The sequence below is a fragment of the Myxocyprinus asiaticus genome, chromosome 38 (genome assembly GCF_019703515.2).
Source record: "Myxocyprinus asiaticus isolate MX2 ecotype Aquarium Trade chromosome 38, UBuf_Myxa_2, whole genome shotgun sequence".
Lineage (NCBI taxonomy): Eukaryota > Metazoa > Chordata > Actinopteri > Cypriniformes > Catostomidae > Myxocyprinus > Myxocyprinus asiaticus.
Window position 1 is genome coordinate 21,120,118 of NC_059381.1, and position 24,134 is coordinate 21,144,251.

Sequence of the window (24,134 nt, forward strand, 5' to 3'; positions counted from 1 at the left end):
TCTGGTGTTTACCGGAAGCAGAATCTCTGCTGTAACCCTCAGCCATTTTTTTGTTGTCAGTAACAAGCAGCTTTAATAGTGACGCTTCTTTCTTCATTTCAGCGCTTATTTTCACGTCTTTAATCGAGCTGCCTCGCAAGGGAACGTAAGTGCGCTTTCGTTTAGGATGTTTAATGCTTGTCTGGTGATTTAAAACGTAGTTTGTCATATTACAGGCGGTTTTTCTTAGTTCGCTGAATATAGCATGAGGGCCTCGATATCATTCTCTGCTGCGTTATAGAGCACTTCCATGTTTACATAAAAAAACAACACAACCTGTATACTGTTTGACATATTATTAATCTCTGGCACTCGGATATTACTGAATAGCTGTAAACTTTAATATACTTAGTCGTCTTAAGTTTCTTAACTTTAGTCGAATAGATTTCAGGTTCATCGTGTTGTGTGGGTTTTGATTGCTTGTTTTGTTTTGTTTATTAATATTCAGAAGTTATGTCGTCAAATTAATGTAAACAAGTTAGGTTTTGAACGTCTAATGGAAGAATAAAATCAATGTAAACCGCCAATGAAGCTGTTTTTGATATGATTCAGTCAGACTTTTGTTTACTTGGAGCCATGTGTCAGGGACATACTCTTTTAAACACATTTTGATCTGAATGTTACTTATAAGGACAGGAGATCTGGTTGGTTAATGGGGGTTTTCCATTGGCAGTTAGCTGTTCATGCTGTAAATTTGTAGTGGTTTTCTTATAGGTGGAAATTCTTTATGAACATCCTTGATAAAGAGACAGTTACAATTAGTTGATTGACTTCATTCATTTGAAATGTAATAAGTGACGTGTGTTTGCCAGAACCTATTGATTTGCCTGTCCTTTCTTATGGTAACCCATTTAGTGCCATAAACTAAATCCTAACGTCTGTGAGCACAGCACTTTGCTTGCTATTGTTGTCAATTTCCTTGTAAAAAGTTGATACAGTTGTGTTAACACATCGGCAGCATGTTATTATTATTTTTTTCCCCCACATAGGCCTTGCAAACATGTCTGACTTCATCGAGAGTGAGGCTGAGGAGTCGGAGGAGGAGTTTGAGGAGAACGACCTGAAGCCCAAGAAGACACAGAGATTTATGGAAGATGATGGTAAGATGTTCCCTTAAAGACATAAAGCCACATCTTACTGAGGGCATGGATGCAATTAGAAAGCCTACTTCATTGTGTTGCAGTGTTCACCTGATTTTTTTTTTATTGTTTGACCTAATACTTAATTTAATATGTTTGTGTTTCTGATGTCTCTAGAAGAGGAAGAGGAAGAAGAAAATACAGAGGATCAGGATGAGCACGGTAACCTGAGAGGACTTATTGATGATGGAGATGTGGAAGAGGAAGAAGGTGGCGGCGGTGGTGGAGAGCAAAGTGGGAGAGAGGACAGTGACTCTGGTGAAGAGGTCCGTCATCGTCGCAGGAAGCGAAGTAAGTTACTCAGATTATAAAGCATGTCTCCTTGGTGGATGAGTGGTTCATTAGCAGTGCAAAACTTGTAAATGCACAAGCCATTGCCTCATCATCTATGTGTTCTGAAATATAATTCCCAAAGTAATTTGCTATTATAAAATATCCTTCAGGTGCTTTGTGGATCAGAGTGTTTTGTCAGTTCACTAGTAAACATATTGTTCACATAAAGAATGTGTGTTCGTGTCTATAAGTTTATGACGACTATCTGGATGATGATGATCTGGACCTCATCGAGGAGAATCTGGGTGTGAAAGTGAAGAGGAGGGTGAGTCACCAAATTACTACCTAAAGGCCTTTCACATCTTCATTTGAACAATATCGATTCTTAAATCCCAAGATCAATCTTTTACTTTATACACAACCTGAAATCACTCACATTATACGTTGTGTAGTATAGTGGTGAAGTATTCAGCAGCGAGATCCTTTCACTGCGTGTTGAGAGTGAAAGATGTTCCGTATAATGTGTGTCCAAAGACGAGATCCACACGACCCATTTGTCATTGAATAATGTCAACCTTTTAATAAACTTTCTGTTCTTTACAGTCAGTTGTTGATCAAATACAACAAAAAAATAAACATTTTATTCTAATCACGCATAGCACAGATGAGATAAAGCCATTCGAGTCTCCCTCATTAACATGCGTTCATCTACAAACACTCTTTACAGAAATGATGGTTTTGTTAAAGAGACAGTACCGGTTTTAGCATGTGTTCAACAAAGCAATGTAAATACTTTTAAATAGTACAAATTATGCAATTAAACAATAAACATGTTACAAAAAGTAATATATGCAATATAATATCTTACTTATTGATTGAATACATGGATTTGTTCATATTAAAAAGCCAAAATGTGACCCAAATTATGAAAAACTAATAAAATATAATTGGTAAAATGAATATTTTCATAATGTACCTAGTTAGAAGTTCCCCTATATAATTAACAGCATTAGCTGAGAGACAACTTCTTTCATATGTAAGCTAAAGGGAATTATAACTGAAATATACCCATATGAATCGGAATCGTTCTGAAACTGCTGACAGTTAAACTTTATTTTTTTAGTTTGAGTCGCATTTTGATTTGTGAAAAGATGTCTAACTAAAATGTAAAACTCTAAAATTCTCTTTTGTGTGCTCAGAAAAAGAAATACTCGCGTGTGAAAACCATGGATGATGAGGGGGAAGATGATGAGAAAGATAAGATCGCTGATATGATCTTCACTGGGGATGGAGACGGAGAGGGAGAGGTGGAGGAAGGAGAGGCTGTGGACACACTTCACCCAGGGGAGGATGAAGAGGAGGAAGACGATGAGGAATCTGGTAGGAAAGACGATACTTCTACTCTTGTTAACATATGGTTAAATTTTTTATGTATTTTGAGAATTCTACAGAGTTTTAGTGAAAGTTTTTTGCTTTGATCTTTACAGATATAGATGATTTTATTGTGGATGATGATGGACAGCCCATCACATCGAAAAAGAAGGGAAAGAAATTCTCTGGCTACACTGATGCGTAAGTAGTGTAAACTGTAAATAGTGTTTTGTTCAAATTTACTTCTATGGCATAATGGTCTTTGTATTGAAGCCCTGATTGAAATATGACACGATATGCAGTGCCCTGCAAGAAGCTCAAGAGATTTTCGGGGGAGATTTTGACTTTGCTGAATTCGACACTGAGGCGTACGATCACGCAGAAGAAGAAGAGGAGGATCAAGATGATGAGTCATGGGATCGGCCGAAGAAGCAGACCAAGAGGAGAGTCGGCCGGCGTAGCATATTTGAGATCTATGAGCCCAGTGAGCTGGAGAGCAGCCACATGACTGATCAGGACAATGAGATCCGCTCCACCGACATGCCAGAGAGATTCCAAGTATGAATGTTTGTTAGACTGCATCATACAGTATGTCACCCAAATGCTTTAGGTGTGCGTGCGTGCGTGCGTGTGGATGTTTCATAGCCTCTTGTGATTGCAGTTAAGGGCCATCCCAGTGAAGCCTGCTGAGGATGATGAGTTGGAGGATGAAGCTGAATGGATCTACAGGAATGCCTTTTCCACACCAACCATCTCTATGCAGGTAGAAACTTAATATTTGTATCACAGCAGCATGACCTTCATTTTAGACAATGCAGATCCATTCATTTGAACTTCTGAGCTTTTAATTGATGGTAGTTTGCATTCTAGGAAAGCACAGATTACCTGGATCGTGGGACAGCCACCAATTTCAGCAGAAAGGGCCCTAGTACCATTGCTAAAATCAAAGAGGCCCTTAATTTCATGAGGAACCAGCACTTTGAGGTACCGTGTTGGAACAAACTGGAGTATGGTACAAATGCTTGATTGAAGGATGTCTGGTTTTAATCTAGACCTGCCTGCTCATACCATCTTCAATTCCACAGGTTCCCTTCATAGCTTTCTACAGGAAAGAGTATGTCGAACCAGAGCTAAACATTAATGATCTGTGGAAGGTCTGGCAGTGGGATGAGAAGGTATAGGAAAATCAAAGCAGAATGTTCTTACGGTGCTTTCTGGTTGCTAATTTCTTTGTTTGATTGAAAGAGCAAATTATCATAATGTGGCTGTTTATGCTTTGTTTTCCATAGTGGACCCAGCTAAAGACCAGGAAGCAGAACCTTACACGCCTATTCCAGAGAATGCAGTCTTATCAGTTTGAGCAGATCTCAGCTGACCCAGATAAGCCACTGGCTGATTCGACTCGTCCCCTTGACACTGCTGATTTGGAGAGGTTTGTGTTCAAATGAGTCTGTCGCTTGCTGGACATGTCATGTACTGGACATACATGAATGTGTTGCAGAAAGCATTGTCCATTTGAGGTTTTTTTTTTTTTTTTTTTTTTTACAGACTAAAAGATGTTCAGTCTCTTGACGAGCTGGGTGATGTGTACAACCACTTCCTGCTCTACTATGGCCGAGACATTCCTAAGATGCAAAACTCAGCCAAGGCCACCAAGAAGAAACTGAAGAAGATAAAGGAAGTGTCAGAAGAAGATGGTACAGCCATGTTTTCATTTTATAAGTCAATGATAACATTCAACCATGCATTAGACTAACACTGTTTTTGATCTTGCTAGGTGAAGAGGCAGAAGTGGAGGAGGAAGAGGAAGAAGAGGATCAAAAGGGGCCAGATTTGAAACTAGCCTCCCGCAGAGATATGTACAGCATCTGCCAGAGCACTGGCCTTGGTGTGTGCATCTCACAAATATTGTTTCATATATTTTTATATTTGAGACAAACCTGAGAAGTGTCGTTTAAAGCCATGTCTTAAGACTCACAATGGAGCTAGGCTTTTAAATCAAACTTCTTTAAGCTATGCTAAGGCTCTGCAACACATCTCCTTGTGTCCTTTTGTTTAACTTGGCATTATCTTCGCTCAGATGGCCTTGCCAAGAAGTTTGGTCTTACCCCAGAGCAATTTGGAGAGAACTTGCGAGACAGTTATCAGAGGCACGAGACTGAGCAGTTCCCTGCAGAGCCTTTGGAGCTGGCCAAGGACTATGTGTGCAGGTAAATAGCCCAAACCAGATTCTTTTTTTTATCTGTCCCTATACTGCTTAGATCTGTCTTGTTTGAAATGGTCATTTCTGCAGCAATAAGTGCTTTATCAACAAGCCATTTTCTGTGGTCATCAAGTCTTTTACCCACTGCTCTCTGATTTGAAAAGATAGCAGTTTGCTTTAAATCATACCAACTCGTGTTTTCTTAGCCAATTTAACACTCCTGAGGCTGTTCTGGAAGGCGCTCGCTACATGGTGGCTATGCAGATTGCCCGTGAACCACTGGTCAGGCACGTGCTCAGACAGACCTTCCAGGAGAGGGCCAAGATTAACATCAAGCCAACTAAGAAGGGCAAAAAGGTCGGTACTTAAGGGTTGCTACAAGATTAAAGGGATCAGTCACCCAAAAATGAAAATTAATTGTTTTCTCACCCCTGTGTTGTTATAACCTGATATGACTTTCTTTTTATAAACGCAGGGAGAAATGTATTTTTTCAGTTTATTTTGACAACATCTTCAAGCTTCAAAAGGACACAAAAGTATAATTCAAAAGTCAAATAAATTATTGTATGCGACTCATGCCTTGTTCTGAAGGAATACGAGAAGGTTTGGTGAGAAACAAATCAAAATCGAATGTATTATTTAGTGAAACTCTTGACTGACTGTTTATCTCCTGTGTGCATTTATGAGACTGCACAAGAGAATTTGTTACGCTGCACACGCTCGCGATATGGGGCGTTCAAGCGAAAACTAGTTTTGTTTCGCTTCAACATGACCACCAGCGATATTAATAGTGTAGTTAACCCAAAAATGAAAATTCTCTCATCATTTATTCACCCTCGTACCCTCTTCTGCTAAACACAAACAAAGATTTTTAGAAGAGTATTTCAGCTCTGTAGGTCCATACAGTGCAAGTGAATGGTGAACAGAAATCTGAAGGTCCAAAAAGCATAAAAAGGTAGCATAAAAGTAATCCATAAGACTCCAGTAATTAAATCCATATATTCAGAAGCTATATAAAAGGTGTGTGTGAGAAACAGATAAATATTTAAATCCTTTTTTACTATAAATATTCACTTTCACATTCTTCTTTTGTTTTTGGCGATTCACATTTCTTGTGCATATCGCCACCTACTGGGCAGGGAGAATTTCTAGTTAAAAAGGATATAAATATTGATCTGTTTCTCACCCACACCTATCATATGTCTTCTGAAGACATGGATTTTCCCACTGGAGTCATATAGATTACTTTTATGTTTCCTTTATGTGATTTTTTTTTTTTGGACCTTCAAAGTTCTGGCCACCATTCACTTGCATTGTATAGACCTACAGAGCTGAGATATTCTTCTAAACAATTCTGTTTGTTTTCAGCAGAAGAAAGTAAGCCATACACATCTGGGATGGCATGCGGGCTAGTAAATGATGAGAACATTTTCGTTTTTGGGTGAACATCCCTATAACAACAAGAAACGCAACACAGCTGCACACAAACCAGAGAACAGAACTTAAAAAAATATGTCTGAAGAGTTTGTAGTCGAAAAATAGATGCAATAGATTACAATTTCTCCCTTGAGTAAACAAAAACATTTTTGGGTTAACTATCCCTTTAACAGACCTGCCTTATAATATAAAGGGAATGAAAGTATTCTACCATTCCTTTACTAACATTTTGTGTTCATCTTTTGTTTTGTTGCTCATCAAGGAAAGGGTATTAGTAATAACAATCCACCCATCCCAGCAAAATTTTCTTATACAGTTGAAGTCAGAAGTTTACATACACTTAGGTTGAAGCAGTGTTTGTACAAGGTGCCTGAAGTACTTGAATTTGACTTTTTCAAATTTAAGTCCTGGAAAACCCTTGGAAATAGCCATTTTTACGAAGAGGTGCTTAAAAAGTTCTTGAAGTATAGAAAATCTTAAAATACGTTGCTTAAATCATTTAATAAATGTATTTATTTATTTTTGCAAAAACACGACGATAGACCACTAGACCACTGCTGAAGTAGGCAGCGCATAGACGGCACTGTCACATGGCACCTGTTACTTTTGGCAGAGCTGTTCAGAATGGGTTAATCACAATCAAGTGTTACTGGAGGATTTAAAAAATTTATATTTTATAGATACTGCTGTTGTGGATTTAACAAGTATGAATCCTTGCAACTATCAGTTTTAATTGCAGTTTACTCTCCGGAGTGAAAAAATTATGAGATGTAAAATGTTTTGAATTATTTGAATGCAGATAATTGGAGGATTCAGTTTTGTGAGCCGTCTAGTGCCCCCTTCTATAAAGAAAGCTTTGTGTCTCACAAAATAGGTTATTTCTGACAACATTTAGGTCAATATCAAAATATGTTGACAAACAAGTCCCTAGACTTTTTTAGTCATGAAAAAGATTTCAAATAGCGAGAATTTTATATATATATATATATTATAACTTAACTTTTAATGATATGAAATGGCTTGACTCTGTTTTGCAAATAATAATATATTTGACATTTTGAATTGCCTTAAAAAAAATCTTTCTCTTCATCTGGTACACCACTTCTATGACATGTAAAGTTATTTGTGTATTTATTTTGCACTTATTTTTAATAAAAGCATTAGTGCAAGGCCGAACAAGTGGCAAAAAAGCAAAACAAAATTATTATGAATAACTTTAATAATTTAAAAATGTTTGTCCCTTGATTTCATGTTATTGGATTTATCAATGTTAAAACATTTTTTAAATACAAAAAGTTGTAGAAAATAATTTTTATGGTTTAAGTTCAGAGGCTGCTTAAATATGCATATAGTGATTTATCCCAGCATGTTAAAAAGTTAATTAATATTTTCACACAAAAATATTTGGTGTTGAACCCCATTGAACCCTCAAAATGTGGTGTTGTAACCCATTTAATCCTCGTTAGTGTTAACTTAGTGTTAACTTGCTTCGTTCGTGAAACAAAATAAAATAATAAAAGAACAACAACCAAGTTGTCCTTTATGAATAAAAATGAATGTCAACGTGTTACAAAATGTTTACCTTCAGCGTTTTTAGGCAAAAACTGAACTAAATGGAAAATTTCAATATTTTGTAAGTTGGAAAGTCAAAATTTGGGAATGACCCATTTGCAATTTCGGTCAGTTCCTCACATAAATCTGTTGTGTGACTTTAGAAAACATGGAACACAGCACATGAGTTATATGGATTACTGTTTACAGACACATTTATTCACTTTATTTGTTGGAAAGCGAAGTGCGTTTTAAGGGAGCACACTACAGTTGCACACTAATTTGGTCATGAATTAACCATGAATTGTTACTGTGAGAAAAGTAGTTAAAGATGCTCGTTGTACTTGTAATAAGTGGTGTGTTATAAAAATAAATGAACTGAATGGTTAAAATATTTGTATTTAAAATTAACAAAAATAATTTGTTTTAATGACGTCATGAGCATAATCCTTGAAAACAAATAAAAATGTGCTTAAAGTCCTTGAAAGTCCTTGAATTTAACTTTGAAGCATCTGTACGAACCCTGTTGAAGTCATTAAAACTCATTTTTTAACCACTCCACAGATTTAATAGTAGCAGACTATAGTTGTCGTTTAGACATCTACTTTGCATGACACAAGTAATATTTCCAACAGTTGTTTACAGACCGATTGTTTCACTTTTAATTGACTATCACAATTCCAGTGGGTCAGAAGTTTACATACACTAAGTTAACTGTGCCTTTAAGCAGCTTGGAAAATTCCAGAAAATGATGTCAAGCCTTTAGAAAATTAGCCAATTAGCTACTGATAGAAGGTGTACTGAATTTGAGGTGTACCTGTGGATGTAATTTATGGCCTACCTTCAAATTCAGTGCCTCTTTGCTTGACATCATTGGAAAATCAAAAGAAATCATCCAAGACCTCAGAAAAAAAATTGTGGACCTCCACAAGTCTGGTTCATCCTTGGGAGCAATTTTCAAATGCCTGAAGGTACCACGTACATCTGTACAAACAATAGTACGCAAGTATAAACACCATGGAACCATGTAGCCATCATACTGCTCAGGAAGGAGATGCATTCTGTCTCCTAGAGATGAATATAATTTGGTTTGAAAAGTGCAAATCAATCCCAGAACAACCTTGTGAAGATGTAGGACGAAACGGGTAGACAAGTATCTGTATCCACAGTAAAACGAGTCCTATATCGACATAACCTGAAAGGCTGCTCAGGAAGGAAGAAGCCACTGCTCCAAAACCGCAATAAAAAAGCCAGACTACAGTTTGAAAGTGCACATGGGGACAAAGATATTACTCTTTGGAGAAATGTTGTCTCTAATGAAACAAAAATTGACCTGTTTGGCCATAATGACCATTATGTTTGGAGGAAAAAGGGTGAGGCTTGCAAGCTGAGGAACACCATCCCAAACGTGAAGCATGGGGGTGGCAGCATCATGTCGTGGGGGTGCTTTGCTGCAGGAGGGACTGGTGCACTTCACAAAATAGATGGCATCATGAGGAAGGATATTTATGTGGATATATTGAAGCAACATCTCAAGACATCAGCCAGGAAGTTAAAGCTCGGTCGAAAATGGGTCTTCCAAACGGAAAATGACCCCAAGCATACCTCCAAATTTGTGGCAAAATGGCTTAAGGACAACAAAGTCAAGGTATTGGAGTGGCCATCACAAAACACTTACCTCCATCCGATAGAAATTTGTGGGCAGAACTGAAAAAGCATTTGCGAGCAAGGAGGCCTACAAACCTGACACAGTTACACCAGTTCTGTCTGGAGGAATGGGCCAAAATTCCAGCAACTTATTGTGAGAAGCTTGTGGAAGGCTACCCAAAACATTTGACCCAAGTTAAACAATTTAAAGGCAATGCTACCAAATACTTACAAAGTGTATGTAAACTTCTGACCCACTGGGAATATGATGAAAGAAATAAAAGCTGCAATAAATAATTCTCTCTACTATTATTCTGACATTTCACATTCTTAAAATAAAGTAGTGATCCTAACTGACCTAAGACAGGGAATGTTTTCTATGATTAAATGTCAGGAATTGTGAAAAACTGAGTTTAAATGTATTTGTCTAAGGTGTATGTAAACTTCTGACTTCAACTGTAGATGTGAATTCTATTGTGTTGTGACTAGCTAGAATGTTTAATTAATGCATTTTAGTTCTTGCTGTAGGTGTTGTTTTTTTTTACCATGGTATGTAGTGAACTTGTCCTTCTATTCCAACCCAGGCAGAACTTTTGAATTGATGGTGCCAATGACTGTATTGTTGGCTGCTTTGAGTAGTTCAACATCAGCTAATGTCTGTCACGTTTCCCAGGACGTAGACGAGGCACACTATGCCTATTCCTTCAAGTACCTGAAGAACAAGCCTGTAAAGGAGCTTAGTGGAGATCAGTTCTTGAAGATGTGCCTGGCTGAGGAGGAAGGCCTGCTCACCATAGACATCTGCATTGATCTTGTGGGAGTCAAAGGGTATGGCTGTGTCCTTGAAACACTAAAAATGTATCTAAGATACCAGCTTTTATTAAAAGCCTTTTACAGTCATAATTTTATTTCTGAAATTAGTACCAAGAAACATTTAATGAGTTGAGAAGGATTATATACTGAATTCTGATGTGTTCTGTTCGGCTTTTATACAGGTATGGAGATCAGACCTACTTTGACGAGATTAAGCAGTTCTACTACAGAGATGAGTTCAGTCACCAGGTGCAGGAATGGAACAAGCAGAGAACGCTGGCCATTGAACGAGCACTGCAGCAGTTCCTGTATCCTCAGATGGCCAAAGAACTGAAGAACAAGCTCATCGCTGAATCTAAGGAGAATATTGTCAAGGTGGCGCATGTTGCTTGCATGCCATATAATTCCCTAGAAACCTACCAAAGCACTTTATGTAGCAAAATGTGGTCTGTAACAAACTGGCATGTCTTTCTTGTGTGTGTGTGGAACAGTCATGCTGTAAGAAGCTGTATAACTGGCTGAAGGTGTCACCATATCGGCCTGATCAGCAGGTGGAGGAGGATGATGACCTTATGGATGAGACACAGGGAAATGGTATCCGTGTACTCGGGGTTGCCTTTGCTTCTGGCAGGTGTGTATTTGTACTGTTACTAGCACAAATTCTAAAAGTTTCTCCTCTCAGATTGTTTGTATGGCTTGGCTGGAAAGAGCATGGATCACTTAAAACCAGAAAGTTTCACCTGTTTTCGAACTAATGGTGTTTGACTGAGTTTGCTTATGTTTCTGTAGAGACACACCAGTGTTTTGCTCCCTAATTAATGGTGAGGGAGAGGTTGTGGATTTCCTGAGACTTCCTTATTTTCTGAAGAGAAGAAATGCATGGAGAGAAGATGAAAGAGAGAAAAAGGTGAGGAAACAGAAGAAAGCCTATATCCATCAAATCTTTCATAATGCAGCCATTTATTAACTTTTATATTTATTGTTGTGTTTCCATAGCTTCAAGACATTGAAAACCTCAAGAAATTCCTCCTCAGTAAAAAGCCACATGTTGTTGCTGTTGCCGGGGAGAATCGGTACGTTCATTATTGCTCCTTTTGAATTAATTTGAATTAATATCCATCACTTTCTTTGTTTTTAATACCAATGGCTTAAAGAAATAGTTCACCCAAAAATGACAGCTGTTTCATAATTTACTCACCCTCATGTGTTCCAAACCCGTATGACTTTCTACCATGAAACACAAAAGATGATGTTAGGCAGAATGTTGGCCTCACTCACTTCACTTTCATTGTATGGAAAACGGATAAACATCTCCAGTCATGCAGATTTGTAAACGCATAAAAATATGACAATTTTCATTTTGGGGTGAACTATCTCATTAAATTACATCCCACTTGCCAGCCTTTAATGTGTTGTCCTGTATCTGCATGTGTGTAGGGATGCTTCTATGGTGATGGAGGACATCAAACGCACCATCAGTGAGCTGGAGCAGGACTCCTCTCTGCCTGCAGTAGGAGTAGAACTGGTGGACAACGAGCTGGCTGTGCTTTATATGAACAGCAAGAAATCTGAGGTCAGTGCAGGAAGACAAGAACATGTTGGAAAGGCTTTTAGCAATACCTTTCCTAATGTTTCTTCCAAAACCTGCTCCCCTCCTAGGCAGACTTCAGGGACTACCCACCTCTGCTGCGACAGGCTGTGTCTGTGGCTCGCAAGATTCAGGACCCTCTGGTGGAGTTTGCCCAAGTCTGCAGCAGCGATGAGGACATCCTGTGTTTGAAAATGCATCCCCTGCAGGTACCAGCTCATTCTTGCAACTCATGACCTACTTTTTGACATTTACATATGTTTACATGCATCTGATTTACTCCTGAACCTACATTTTTGTGATGTCTGTTTACTCTTATATGCTCTAGTATTCTTTTTAAAACCAGGATTATAATGAAAAGTAATTATGTATCAGTTTTTATCTATTCACATTAAATATTCTTCAGGAGCATGTGGTGAAAGAGGAGCTGCTGGGGGCTCTGTACTGTGAGTTCATTAACCGTGTGAATGAGGTTGGTGTGGATGTGAACCGAGCCATTGCTCACCCCTACACACAGAGCCTGGTCCAGTACATCTGTGGCCTTGGATCTAGAAAAGGTTCGCACCTGCTCAAGGTAAGATGTTCTCCACCACATTTTCTACTCTCTTCTACGTCTTTTTGCTACTTGTAATACCACACTGTGTATGCGTAATCATTTTTCCAGTGGTTGTTGCAGCTATACGGTGCTGAATTTCCCCTATATGTTCAATAAAGTAATCTGTTTGTCTAAAATGTTTTGTTAGATAAATTGAATTGTCTTTTCTGTACATTTTCAATGTTCCTCAGATTCTCAAACAGAACAACACTAGGTTAGAGAATCGGACCCAGTTGGTCACTATGTGCCATATGGGACCCAAAGTCTTTATCAACTGTGCTGGCTTCATCAAGATTGACACTGCCTCTCTTGGAGACAGGTAAGATTCTACATTTAATGTGTATAAATGACCACATTTACATGCATTTATAAAAGCATTTCATTCCAGGGTTTTTGCAGTAAGTGGCGTTCTGAAACATCATTTAAACAAGAACGCTGATTTCCTTACACTGTTTAAGGGATTAAGAGAAAACGGTTTCACACACCTAGGTTTCTCCCGGAGAACGGGTTTGTTACAGGTTTTTGAGGAGTGCGCATGTGCGTGATCAGACCGTATAACAGATGTCATAGGATAGAGCCCAATAACAGCAGAAATAATTCAACATATCTGGCAGTAAAGTGTGAAAAGCACTAACACTACATTTCCGTGTGACTCACATACACTGTTCCTTACATTTGTTTATGTGCTCTTGTACATTGGAGAAATCCCAGAGTTTTACATAAGAGGGGAAACCCGACAATTGCAAGTTAAGGAAATAAACACAGCAACAACTCTGGAATGTCTGAAAATAAAGCGAAGCAATGGGGCATAAAATAGTTTATATATATAAACTATATAAACTATTAACGGAAATAATGTTGCTGTGGAGAAAGTTGCTTACTGACCGAGCCGCATGTATATAGGAGTAAAGAGTACCCCGCTTATACAGTGCATGTGAACCAGAATGCTGCTTACTCGCAATAAGCTGCTTTCTGATGTTCATGTAAACATAGTCATTGACTGTTAGATCACTATGAATTCTGCTGGATACAGCCAGAAGAGATTATGAAATATTTGATGTCATCTTTCACTCTGCAGCACTGACTCGTACATCGAGGTTCTGGACGGTTCCCGAGTGCACCCTGAAACTTATGAGTGGGCACGTAAAATGGCAGTGGATGCTTTGGAGTATGACGAGTCGGCAGAAGATGCTAACCCAGCAGGAGCACTAGAAGAGATCCTAGAGAACCCAGAGAGGCTGAAGGACCTGGATCTGGATGCCTTTGCTGAGGAGCTAGAAAGACAGGTGAGAGAGAGGCTCAAGTCAAGTGATGTACATTTATTTCTCAAGCATATTCTTGTATCCAAAGTGACTTACAGATAAAAATACAACTACACAAACAATTTATCCTAAGGTGGTAGTCATGTGGGACATGCTGCAAGACAAAGTTTAAAGTTGCATAGAAAAGTACAAACTAGAAAATAGATGGAAGTGAGAGACAGGAATTTTCTTTATTATAATAATAATAATAAATCTGATCATCCTGATTGTACGACGCAAACATGCCTGACTGAATGGTCGATGTAATCAGAGAAGTTGAGCTGAGGTTATTGAATGGTGATGTTATGGTTGAAGCTTTTGACATTGTTGCTTTATCTTCCGCACCTCAATGCCATCCATGGCATCTATAATAAACAATGTATTGACTCAATCTCTGAAGTATAGGTCTCTGCAGAACAGTAATGGGTGTTTTCGAATCTGTGGGCATTTTCAGACTAGGATGGGCATTTCTAAACTATCCAATGAATGTAGGGAATCTCAGTGTAGAAATCAGTAGGCGTTTCAAAACCAGGATGGGTGTTTCGAAACTAACCAATGAAAGTAGGGTATCTCAATGGTTTGAAAATGCCCACTGATTGGGAGAAGCCCATTTTTGTTCTGCAGAGATATGTCTCCAATCTCGCAGCGTTCCCGTAATCTTTTTTTTTTTTTTTTTTCTTTCTTTCTCTTAACAGGGTTATGGTAATAAGGGGATCACATTGTATGACATCCGTGCAGAGCTCAGCTGTAGGTATAAAGATTTAAGAGCCCCGTACAGGCCTCCCAACACTGAGGAGGTCTTCAACCTTCTCACCAAGGAGACACCTGAGACCTTCTATATTGGTAAATACTACCTGATCACAGGCATCATGTAGTCCTGAATAAAATGTCAAGTTTTAGATGTTTTTTGACTGTTTAAACTAGAGGCTTAATAATTGAAAAATGTCCTGTAATATTTGTGTTAGTTCCCAAAGACATTTGGATTTAATACTTTTCTGTGCATTTGTAGGTAAACTGATCACCTGTGTGGTGACTGGCATTGCTCACAGACGGCCACAGGGTGAGAGTTACGACCAGGCCATCCGTAATGATGAGACTGGACTCTGGCAGTGTCCTTTTTGTCAGCAGGATAACTTCCCTGAGCTCAGTGAGGTGGGAATCTGTCTCTTCTGTTACCATCAAAAATTTTAGCTTTTACTTTCTCATGTAATGGTATTGTTGTATTTCTCAGGTGTGGAATCACTTTGACAGTGGCTCCTGCCCTGGTCAAGCCATTGGTGTGAGAACCAGATTGGATAACGCCGTTATGGGCTTCATTCCAACCAAGTTTCTCAGTGACAAGGTAGTCAAGCACCCTGAGGAAAGGGTCAAGGTAAGCTAATCTAAAATTATTTTTTTTCTTTACACTACCATTGATTTATATTCAAAAGCAACCTTGCTGAAAGATTGCTAGTTTGGTCCTCACAAAGAATGAGCCATCACCACTGTACCCTTGAGCACAACACACAACTTCAGATTGCTTCAAGAGGATTGTCTGTATAATATGTGCACTATATGCTGTTTTGGATAAAGCAATTACTAGATGACGTTAATGTATTGTAATAAAGACATTTCTGCAGGTCCGAGTATACGTAGCCTTACAAAATGTATGACAGTCTGGCACATTTGTCTACTCTCACTTTTAGGTTGGCATGACTGTACACTGCCGCATCATGAAGATCGACATCGAGAAGTTCAACGTGGACCTCACCTGCAGGACATCTGACCTGAGCGACAAGAACAATGAGTGGAAGCTTCCCAAAGACACCTACTACGACTTTGATGCTGAGACAGATGACGTTAAACAGGAAGAGGAGCATAAGAAGAAACAACAGAGAACCAGTCAGTACCAACTCGTATCAATGCACTCATGCAGCTGTTTTTTCACTTTAATCACGTTACAGGTATCATGCTCTTATTTCGTCAACCATCTTGTCTATAGCTTACATTAAGCGTGTGATCGCTCACCCGTCCTTCCACAACATCAACTTCAAACAAGCAGAGAAGATGATGGAATCTATGGACCAGGGTGATGTGGTGATTCGACCCAGTAGTAAAGGGGAGAACCACCTGACAGTCACATGGAAGGTGGCTGATGGGATCTATCAGCATGTGGATGTGCGTGAGGAGGGCAAAGAGAATGCCTTCAGCCTCGGACATACTCTCTGGATCAACAATGAGGTGAGCTGTCAATTTAACAAAAGATTATGTATTTCACACACATAAATGAGTATGTAGAAGCACTGTTGTTATGATGTCTGCAGGAGTTTGAGGATCTGGATGAAATCACAGCAAGATATGTTCAGCCCATGGCTGCATTTGCACGAGATCTGCTTGGTCACAAGTACTTCCACGAGTGCAATGGTGGTGATAGGAAGGTATGTCATCATTCTGAGGACCTGCACTAATTCTATTTTTTTTAATATATATATATATATATATATATATATATATATATATATATATATATATTTTTTTATTGATCTATACCCTCTTTCATGGATATAATAGCCCCTACGAATTTGGAATGCATCATGGAATTCATGGGCCCTTAAAAAAAATCTCAGAACACAATTAGTGCTGATGATTTTGGGTCTGCATTCTCTTATCCATTTCTTGGCTTAAAGGGATAGTTCACTCAAAAATGAAAATCCTTATGCCATCCCAGATGTGTATAACTTCTGCTGAACAGAAAGGTTTTTAGAAAAATATCTCAGCTCTGTAGGTCCATACAATGCAAGTGAATGGGTGCTAAAATGTGTAACTCCAAAAGCACATAAAGGCAACAAAAAAGTAATCCATAAGACACATACTTACATAAGTGATTAAATCCATATCTTCAGAAGTGATATGATAGGTGTGGGTGAGAAACAGATCACTATGTAAGTAATCATTTACTATCAATCTCCGCTTCTTTTTTTAATTTATTTTATTTTTTTATTTGTTCTTTGTCCATATCGCCACCTGCTTTGAAGGGAGAATTTATAGTAAAAATAATTAAATATTTATCTGTTTCTCTCCCCCACTTATATCGCTTCTGAAGATATGAATTTAACCACTGGAGTCTCATGGATTACTTTTATGCTGCCTTTATTTGCTTTTTGGAGTTTAAAAATTTGAGTAAATGATGAGAGAATTTAATTTTGTTGTGAACTATCCCTTTAAGCATTATCCCATCCAAATGGACCATCTCTCACAATCTCGTTTTTTGTTTTTGTGTGTATGTGTGTCAAATTAAATGTCGTCTTCTCTGACTACAATCTGTTGTCACCAAAACAAATTGGTTTTCTTTTGTAGGTCTTTGTTAAGCAAAACCCGGTTAAAAATAAATATACATGTTAGGGATTGTACATTTATGCTTTCTTGCCCATCCACAGAAAATGGAGGAGCTTCTCATAAGGACTAAGAAGGAGAAGCCGACGTTTATCCCCTACTTTATTTCAGCCTGTAGAGACCTGCCAGGAAAATTCCTGCTGGGTTACCAGCCTAGAGGGAAGCCAAGGTAACAAACACATTACCTTCACATTACACTGTTCAGACTATTTAAAAACATGAGGTTTTGTTTTTTAACTGTGCCAATAGCAGTGCAGACGTAGATTGTTACAGTAAATTTATCCATAACCTTTTGCTTGGGTTTTTGTTTTTAGGATAGAATTTGTATCCATCACTCCAGATGGCTTTAGGTATCGATCTCAGATATTCCCTACAGTCAATGGTCTCTTCCGCTGGTTCAAGGACCACTATCAAGATCCTGTGCCAGGTTAGTTTTTCTAAGCTGTGCAATGGGTACATTAATTTTTGGTTAATTTCATTTGTAGCTAATGTTATGCTGTTGTCTCTGAAGGCGTCACGCCAACCAGCAGCAGAACACGAACACCTGCTTCAGTGAATGCCACACCTGCCAACATTAACATTGCGGGTAGGTCAGACATGCTGACGTCTCTCTTGAACACAGCATGGATTTCTGAAGCTTCTCGAATAATTCTCTTTAGAAATGTATTTCCATTCTTCCATTTTAACAACTATTCTCTGACTCTCTCAGACCTGACCCGAGCAGTCAATGCTCTCCCACGAACCATGACGTCACAGATGTTCAATGCTATTGCAGCGGTGACGGGGCAGGGCCAGAACCCCAACACAACGCCAGCCCAGTGGGCCTCCAGTCAGTATGGCTACAGCGGAGGCAGTAGCGCAGGAGGAGGAGGCAGCAGCAGCGCTTATCATGTACGAGAGCTATAGCTATTCATTCAGTCACCGCTCTAACAATCAATAATCTTTGTGGAAATCAGTAGAAATATAAATTATGAAAGCATCTGTTAAGAAAAAGTACACAGTTTAACAATAGGTTTTCCAAGATCATGGAAAACCTGGAACAAATCAGGGAATATTACATTTTTGAAATCTAGGCCTGTAAAAGGCATTAATAAAACCTTAAGTCATGAAAAAAAAAGTCATGTTTTTCTATTTATGCTTGGCTCTAAAATATTTCATAAACTTAGAAATCGCTCTTTGTGAGTGCAAAATGAATAAAAAGATTTATTTTGCTGGACAAAGTGGGAAAAGTCTATGAAATTTATTGGTCGAAAGGTGTGGGAAACCTGTAACAAGGTGGTAAGCATGAGGCATGAAGTTGAAGAATCATCTTGATGAAAGAAAAGAAGCTTAATAATATTTTAAAATTCCATGTGTTTCCTTTTTTTCAATTCTGGTTGGCAGGTGTTTGCAACTCCCCAGCAGCCGATGGCGACTCCCATGATGACGCCCAGCTACTCTTACACCACGCCTGGCCAGCAGCAGGCCATGACCACGCCCCAGTATCCCAGCAGCACCCCTCAGTCCACACATGGACATAATCAGCATTCTTCCTCCACTCCGTCCTCCTCTTCATCCAGGGTCCGGACACCACAGCCCAAGTGAGTGCTCTTTACTGTAGTGAACTACAAAGAATGGAGTGCTCACACTTTGTACATCTAAAACTTTGTGCTTTTGTACTGTTTTCCTGAACATAGATGTACATTATTCTATTTTATGTATATATATATATATATATATATATATATATATATATATATATATATACATAAAATAGATATATATATACACTATATGTATATATATATATACACTACCGGTCAAAACTTTTGAAACACTTGACTGAAATGTTTCTCGTGATCTTAAAAATCTTTTGATCTGAAGGTGTATGCTTAAATGTTTGAAATTAGTTTTGTAGACAAAAATATAATTGTATCACCATATTAATTTATTTCATTATAAAACTAAAATATAATAAATAAAAAGTTTTGAAATTGATGACTTGGACCAAATAATAAAGTAAAGCAGCCAATAAGTGCCCAACATAGATGGGAACTCCTTCAATACTGTTTAAAAAGCATCCCAGGGTGATACCTCAAGAAGTTGGTTGAGAAAATGTCAAGAGTACATGTCTGCAAATTCTAGGCAAAGGGTGACTGCTTTGAAGATGCTAAAATATAACACAGTTTTTATTTATTTTGGATTGTTTAGTCACAACATAATTCCCATAGTTCCATTTATGTTATTCCATAGTTTTGATGACTTCACAATTATTCTAAAATGTGAAGAAAAAAAATTATAATAAAGAATGAGTGTGTTTGTATGTATGTATGTATGTATGTGTGTGTGTGTGTGTGTGTGTATTTGTGCTGTCTGTCGATAAAATCTTTTATTTGAAAGTGCTGAAATTTAACACATTTGTTTTCATTCCTAAGATGGAAATAAATGCATTTTGACAGGAAAAGATGCACAATGTAACAATATAATGCTTTATTAACATTTTCCAAACAAAGCCTTCCACAGTATAAAGATAGAAATGCACTAAAATAGCACCAATTCAAGTAAAACTAAACGTTTCCCAAAGTCAAATTGGGAGGTTGACTAATTGAAAGAACTAGTCCCCCATGTCATATTCATTGCAGTGAGAATTAAATCTCTTAAACTCAAATCCTCCACAATATTATTCTGTTGGTAGACTGTGGCTGTCCACTTTGCTACATCAGTCGTGAAGCCACGTTCATGATTTGCGTCAGGGTGTCAAGGCCAGCATCAAGCACTGCTTTGAACTCTAAATGAAAAGCGCTTGCAAACAAAAACATCTCATTCTACAGTTAGTTGTGATAGTTAAGACTTGACGTGCTTCTGTGGTAATTAAAATGCACCTGGCATTAGCTAAAAAATACTTGATTTCTATTACAAGTCCCATCTGGACTTGTTTTGTACAACAAATCATATTAAGAGGTCCTGTCTTTTTCATTTGATCACTGACATGACAGATATGTGTGTGTTGTGAAGTGTGTGTCAGTGTAATGACTCTGGGCAGTGTAATGACTCTGCATTCTGTCTCCTAGAGATGAATGTAGTTTGGTGCGAAAAGTGCAAATCAATCCCAGAACAACAGCAAAGGACCTATATATATATATATATATATAGGATATATATATATGTATATTAGTTGAAGTCAGAAGTTTACATGCACTTAGGTTGAAATCAGTTAAACTCATTTTTAACCACTCCACAGATTTCATATTAGCAAACTATAATTTTGGCAAGTCATGTAGGACATTTACTTTGTGCATAAGTAATTTTTCCAAAAATGCTTTACAGACAGATTGTACACTTTAATTTGACTATTTCACAATTCCAGTGGGTCAGAAGTTTACACACACTAAGTTAACGGTGCCTTTAAGCAGCTTGGAAAATTCCAGAAAAGTATGTCAAGCCTTTAGCCAATTAGCTTCTGATAGAAGGTGTACTGAATTGGAGGTGTACCTGTGGATGTATTTTAAGGCCTACCTTCAAACTCCGTGCCTCTTTGCTTGAGATCATGGGAAAATCAAAAGAAATCATCCAAGACCACAGAAAAACAATTGTGGACCTCCACAAGTCTGGTTAATCCTTGGGAGCAATTTCCAAATGCCTGAAGGTACCACGTTCAGCTGTACAAACAATAGTATGCAAGTATAAACACTATTGCACCACGCAGCCATTATACCACTCAGAAAGGAGATGCATTCTGTCTCCTAGAGATGAATGTAGTTTGGTGCGAAAAGTGCAAATCAATCCCAGAACAACAGCAAAGGACCTTGTGAAGATGCTGGAGGAAACAGGTAGAAAAGTATCTATATCCACAGTAAAACGAGTCCTATATCGTAATAACCTGAAAGGCTGCTCAGCAAGGAAAAAGCCACTGCTCCTAAACCACCATAAAAAAGCCAGACTACAGTTAGCAAGTGCACATGGGGACAAAGTTCTTACTTTTTGGAGAAATGTCCTCTGGTCTGATGAAACAAAAATTGAATTGTTTGGCCATAATGACCATCATTATGTTTGGAGGAAAAAGGGTGAGGCTTGCAAGCCGAAGAACACCATCCCAACTGTGAAGCATGGGGGTGGCAGCATCATGTTGTGGGGGTGCTTTGCTGCAAGAGGGACTGGTACACGTCACAAAATAGATGGCATCAGGAGGAAGGAAAATTATGTGGATGTATTGAAGCAACATCTCAAGACATCAGCCATGAAGTTAAAGCTCGGTTGAAAATGGGTTTTCCAAATAGACAGTGACCCCAAGCATACCTCCAAAGTTGTGACAAAATGGCTTAAGGACAACAAAGTCAAGATATTGGAGTGGCCATCACAAACCCTGACCTTAATCCAATAGAACATTTGTGGGCAGAACTGAAAAAGCATGTGCGAGCAAAGAGGCCTACAAACCTGACTCGGTTACACCAGTTCTGTCTGCAGGAATGGGCCAAAATTCCAGCAACTTATTGTGAGAAGCTTGTGGAAGGCTACCCAAAAAGTTTGACCCAAGTTAAACAATTGAAAGGCAATGCTACCAAATACTAACAAAGTGTTTGTAAACTTCTGACCCACTGGGAATGTGATGAAAGAAATAAAAGCTGAAATAAATCAGTCTCTCTACTAATATTCTGACATTTCACATTCTTAAAATAAAGTAGTGATCCTAACTGACCTAAGACAGGGAATGTTTTCCACGATTAAATGTCAGGAATTGTGAAAAACTGAGTTTAAATGTATTTGTCTAATGTGTATGTAAACTTCTGGCTTCAACTGTATGTATGTAGGTGTATATATTTGGTCTCTTAAAATTGTCTCCTAAAGCAGGACGAAGCTTGATCTGTGCTTGGTTTATGATCCATCACAGATTGAAGTATTTACTAGATGGTTGTCAGAGACAACAGAGTAGTTTAGTTTACTTATAATTTAGTTTTCAGAGGTAATTGAGAAAGTTTGTATCATTTGCTTAATTTAACCTTTTGTCTGTGCATATTCTCTGCAGGACAAGTTCCCACACTGCTGTGGATTGGGGTAAGATGGCCGAACAGTGGCTACAGGAGAAAGAAGCAGAGCGACGGAAGCAAAAGACGCCCCGCATGACGCCCCGACCTTCACCCAGCCCCATGATCGAAAGCACGCCCATGTCCGTTGCTGGAGATGCCACACCTCTCTTGGACGAGATGGACCGATAGGAGTGGAAAGGAGGGATATGTTCAGGCATCATGCAAAACCCAATCCATCCACATCCCATTTCTCATCCTCCATCCTTTGCTGTCCTCATTGCTCACTTTCGCTGCTAGAAGTGTTTCTTTTCAGGAATGGCGGTCATTCAGAGCTACTGATACAAGACAAACACTTAAAATGTGGTGACGACAAACAGATGTAGGAAATGGACCTATAATGGAAGTTTGTCATAAGGGTTTTGTTTCTTTTTTAAAATTATATACATAGTGCACCCCTTTTTTTTCTTTTTCAGTTTTTTAACTAGAAATTTAAGAAGAAAGGCTTAAAGCATAAAGTTACATGATTGTGCTGATGGGACTTGGTGTTCAATTCATCGTAAGGTCATTTATTTAGGCCAACACAGGCTTTGCCAGACAGAGAGCTTTTCTTTTTGTATCTGGCTTAAACATTTGAATAAAACCCCATTTCATTATGAACCATAGCACTCCAATGTTTCTAAACCTTTGTGTTTTGTAGAGCTGGTACGCAACACTTTAAGGCTCTAAGACTTGAGCGCTGATGAGAAGAGAGTGTTTGTGAAGCTATTTAGCAATTCCATCTACACAAAAACTGTATGTGACCATGATAGAAGGGTAGAGATGTCATGTTTTCACTCTGTACCCTAAAGCCCAGAACTATCTTTCTCTGCTGTGCAAGTTTGAAAAAGCAAGAACCAAGAAAGTGAGGTTTGGTTGACATCCATCAGTAAATATACATTTTAAGTTCTGAACTTTGTGAAGAATGAAAAATTGTTTTTGAATCCCTTGTGTAAAGCAATGCTTTTAAGGTTTGTTATGCTGGTTCTTTAGTTTGACACATTTGTCAGAAACTGATGTGCTCTTGAAATTTTCCAAGTTAAATATCAAATATCACTGCTACAAGAAAACTGATCGATTGTGCTAAAAGATATTGAAACCTCTGACCAGCTTATGTGCTTTTTCAATGAGGGGTTGTTTGAGTGTGTATTGGAATGTATCTTTGCTGGGTCAGACTTCAGAGGTGATTGCACATATGTTGTTTTTAACAGTGTTTTGCAGAACTTTCTCCTTTTCCCAATGTACAATACCATGTATCAACATAGACATTTAAACAAAGAAGAGTTCTGAACTGGCTCCTTAAATGTGACTATTTTCACATACAATGCCAAACATCCTTAGTATTACGGACATTATTTTTTTCTCATCTAGTATAGTGAATTCTCCATATTGTGGCGTTGAGTTCGGGGAATTGTTTCTGGCCTGATCGTGTGATCATTAGCACAGAGGCTGTATCATGTCTTGAGGACTGGAAATGAGCTCTAAACTGTTCCGTTTACTGTATTTTACTGCTGAGATCCATTTCATTTCTTTCCTTTGATAAAGTTGTCAAAACTAAACTGGTTCAAGTGTTTTTTTGTGTTCAAGCTTAAGACCTTTGATTATTTATTCAAAAAAGCAAGTGATAATGAGATATAGCTAAATAGGCTCCATACGCAGTTTTCCATGTTACATTTTTTAGAATTTGAATGCCACTGATGCCTACGAGATTTCAGAAGAAACTTTTACGAGTGGTCACAGCACAAAAGTAACAATATATTTGACAA

At 38.3% G+C, this 24,134-nt stretch overlaps 1 protein-coding gene across 1 annotated transcript; it reads left to right on the forward strand.

Annotated features, from left to right (window-relative positions):
• On the forward strand, positions 1-23,927 carry supt6h (SPT6 homolog, histone chaperone and transcription elongation factor). The gene is made up of 37 exons (XM_051677046.1): positions 1-145; positions 1,029-1,139; positions 1,296-1,469; positions 1,703-1,776; positions 2,651-2,831; positions 2,939-3,023; positions 3,125-3,380; positions 3,484-3,585; positions 3,693-3,806; positions 3,908-3,997; positions 4,112-4,254; positions 4,371-4,519; positions 4,600-4,710; positions 4,903-5,032; positions 5,232-5,382; positions 10,334-10,488; positions 10,656-10,848; positions 10,965-11,104; positions 11,263-11,380; positions 11,470-11,546; positions 11,911-12,046; positions 12,133-12,270; positions 12,468-12,635; positions 12,848-12,975; positions 13,735-13,942; positions 14,653-14,800; positions 14,967-15,109; positions 15,189-15,329; positions 15,643-15,838; positions 15,939-16,177; positions 16,261-16,374; positions 17,374-17,498; positions 17,644-17,756; positions 17,841-17,915; positions 18,039-18,220; positions 18,713-18,909; positions 22,332-23,927. Exons 2-37 carry the CDS (start codon positions 1,040-1,042, stop codon positions 22,519-22,521), a joined length of 5,184 nt encoding a protein of 1,727 aa, XP_051533006.1. The 5' UTR covers positions 1-145; positions 1,029-1,039; the 3' UTR covers positions 22,522-23,927.
• Positions 23,928-24,134: the final 207 nt, after the last annotated feature.

Coding starts and splice junctions, on each gene's coding strand:
- supt6h (XM_051677046.1), top strand. CDS start 1,040: ATGTCTGACTTCATCGAGAGTGAGGCTGAGGAGTCGGAGGAGGAGTTT. Junction 3,024..3,124: donor TTCTCTGGCTACACTGATGC/GTAAGTAGTGTA, acceptor CACGATATGCAG/TGCCCTGCAAGAAGCTCAAG. Junction 3,586..3,692: donor CACCAACCATCTCTATGCAG/GTAGAAACTTAA, acceptor TTTGCATTCTAG/GAAAGCACAGATTACCTGGA.